This window comes from Propithecus coquereli, unplaced genomic scaffold (genome assembly GCF_000956105.1).
Source record: "Propithecus coquereli isolate 6110/MARCELLA unplaced genomic scaffold, Pcoq_1.0 Scaffold68, whole genome shotgun sequence".
Taxonomy (NCBI): Eukaryota; Metazoa; Chordata; class Mammalia; order Primates; family Indriidae; genus Propithecus; species Propithecus coquereli.
This window is the reverse complement of record NW_012152840.1, coordinates 1,577,029-1,579,956: the sequence shown is the minus strand read 5'-3', so window position 1 is coordinate 1,579,956 and position 2,928 is coordinate 1,577,029. Positions and strand designations below refer to the sequence as shown.

The window sequence follows — 2,928 nt, the reverse complement described above, 5'->3', positions numbered from 1 at the left end:
AGGAAATGGAGGTGACTAGAAGTATGTAAAAAGGATTATTCAGAAATCATGTATTTGTAAGGCCACCATTCTCCCTGCTGGACAGGTTTTTCTCCAGCAATGCTTGGCTGCCTGGTAGCAGGGAAAGTATGAGGGTGGGTCCATCCAGGATGGCAGGCAGGCTAGAAGGATGCAGCAGACAGAAGTGGGGCTGAGAACTCATGACTCCTGGTAAGGGTGTCCCTAAATTCATTAATCTGTCTAAGCTGGGAAAGAAGAAATGCTGTGTGGGCTCCAGGAGAGAAGCAGAACAGCCAGCAGTCAAGAAATGAGACACCAGAGATCCATGAGAGTGGAGAACAGGATTAGCGGCAGGAAAGAGGAGCAGACATATTTTTCCTTTTCTCATCTTCCAATTTCCCAGTTCTGCAAGCTTATTAAGTATCCAGCCTATCTTAGCCATCATCATATTTCCAGGGCCTTCCCCAAAAGGAGTACTTGATACATGCTTGCCTGATTGGATGAAGAGAACTGGGATTTAGCAAATTATAGCCTGTCAGCCAAATCCGGCCCACCATCTGTTTTTGAATAGCACATGAGCTAAGAAGGTTGTTTCATGTTTTTAAGTAACTGAAAAAAATTTAATAATATTTTGTGACGTATAATAACTGTATGAAATAAAACACAGCCATGCCCATTTGTCTATGTATTGTCTTTAGTTGCTTTTGCTCGACAATGGCAGTGAGTAGTTGTGATAGCGATTTTATGGCCTACAAAGCCAAAATATTCATTACCCGGCCCTTCACCAAAAACATGTGCAGACCTCAGAACTAAGGCATGGAGTTATGAGTGAGAATATAGGTGGATCCATCTAGTGTAGCCAGAATGAACTGCGTGCATGGTGGTGGTGGTGTCCTTCTGACACACACAACTAGCTTCAAACACAAGAATAAAGTTATGTCCCCATAATTTCACAGGTGCACAAGGACTCTAATTTCTTACCAGCCAGTTACTTGGAATCTGAACATGAGTCTATTTTGACTGTGCACTGTACTTTACGGACACGACAGCCCGATCCCACACGCTCACCTCCCAGCTCTTGGTCGTCGGCTCACTGAAGAAGTTGTCGATCATATTCAGTTCTTCCTTTTCCACCACCACAAAGCCTTGTTCTTTGGCGTCTTTCCCATAGACATCGGGAGACCACTGAACAAAGAACGTGTACAAATGATCCACCCTGAAAAACACATTTGTCATAGGCATTAACATCAAGTCCACTTTCTTGACAGACACTAGTAGGGACCTGGGTACAAAAACCATCTTTCCCCTGCTTGGCAAATCCATTTTGCTAATTGGGAAATTTCGCACTGTCAAGATTATCTTTGTGAGTGGCCTTCCAAACTCAGACAAGAGCCAATAAATAAAAGCAGAAGTCTACAGGCACTGAGAAACTGTTCAAATTGTCTTTCAATCTGAGGGAAGGATCAAGAGATGGGAAATAAAACTGAAAAACACAACGAAATATTTACACCAAATGTTTTTTCCTCGTTAAGTCTTCATTTATTGGATAATTGTAATCATTGTGAAAAAATGTAGAACTGAAGCTTTAGCTGGGAACAAAGAGAAATAATACTCCAATGGGTCTTTATGTAGATCAAAGCACTACTGGATTATAATTTTAATAAAATATCTTTGATAACTAGAAAGTATCAGAAATAATACCAGCTACTCTTTGGTATTAGAAAGAGACCCCAATTTTATCGATGTAGGAATGTACTTTGCTTCCAATTTCTCTGTTCTCTTACATATATTTACTGTATGAAGGTTCTAAAGCATCTCTCCAGACTTAATCAATGGAAATATGTACAGTTCCTGAGCAGAGAATGGGAGCTCTTGGTTCCGGCACCTGCAATATCCCCCAAGGTATGATAGTCACGAGCCCTCTGACCTTAGATTCTGCTCCATATAACTATCACAATAGGGGAAAGGGCAGTGAGTAGTATCAAATGATTCTTAAAGTCTCTTCTAAATAAAAAATAATAATTCCAATTTGAGGCTACTGTTTTGGACAATGTTAACTTATCATTAATTTTGAAATTTGTAATTACATAACAACATTATAACAATAAGACTAAAACAAAAATAGAAGTATTGCACACAATTCTGATACTCCAATAGATCAAACTGTTTTTAGGTTTCCACATTCCTATTTGTTCTTGTCCACAGTATACACAGTTTATACACAGTTTCCTTTTCATTGCAATCAGAGCCAAGACCTAAGTGTCTGTGGTCTGTAACGTTACATAATAAATGTTTACCACGTTGCTAGTCTTTGTATTCATTTTTAAAATCTACATTTCATGGAATTAACGAGCCACAATTAGCCTGTATTCCTATACTGTCAGGATATTTAGCTTGTTTCTATTTCTTTGATTATATGAATGATGTTGCAGTGAATGTCTGTACAGTCTATGCCTGTTACCATCATTTGAATTATTTCCTCAAGATCAGTTCTCAGAAAAAGGATTACTGGGCCAGAGGACGTGATTTTACAGATCATGATTTATCTTGCCAAACTGCTTTTGAAAGGCTGACTAGTTTACTCTGACATCAGCACTGTAGTTTGTGTCTAAGTTTCATTAACAACCTTATCCTTTAAAAAAAAAAAAAAGAACTTAATATATATAAGTTTTACCCGCCTCACTTTGCCTTTCTTTGAGTGCTAAGGGTTTGAACATTTTCAGTGTTTTCTTTCTGGTTGCAGCTTTTCTTTTGTGAATTGGCTCTTTTTGATTTGTGGTGTCAATGTTTTTCGTTTCAATTTCTGGGAGCCTTTATGTAATGTGAACATTAACCACTATCAAATGGGTTTTCAAGCTGTCGTTTCCCTTTTCATATTAATCATGTCTTTCCCCCCATCGTAGAGAATTGCCAATATTCATATACTTT

At 38.5% G+C, this 2,928-nt stretch overlaps 1 protein-coding gene across 1 annotated transcript in view; it reads right to left on the bottom strand.

The window, feature by feature from the left end:
* Positions 1–2,928, bottom strand: part of NCOA7 (nuclear receptor coactivator 7) — a 69,337-nt gene that overhangs the window by 30,354 nt on the left and 36,055 nt on the right. Inside the window, exon 8 of the mRNA XM_012660788.1 lies at positions 1,069–1,216. Within this exon, the coding sequence (XP_012516242.1) occupies positions 1,069–1,216 (148 nt within the window). The remainder of the gene's footprint in view (positions 1–1,068; positions 1,217–2,928) is intronic.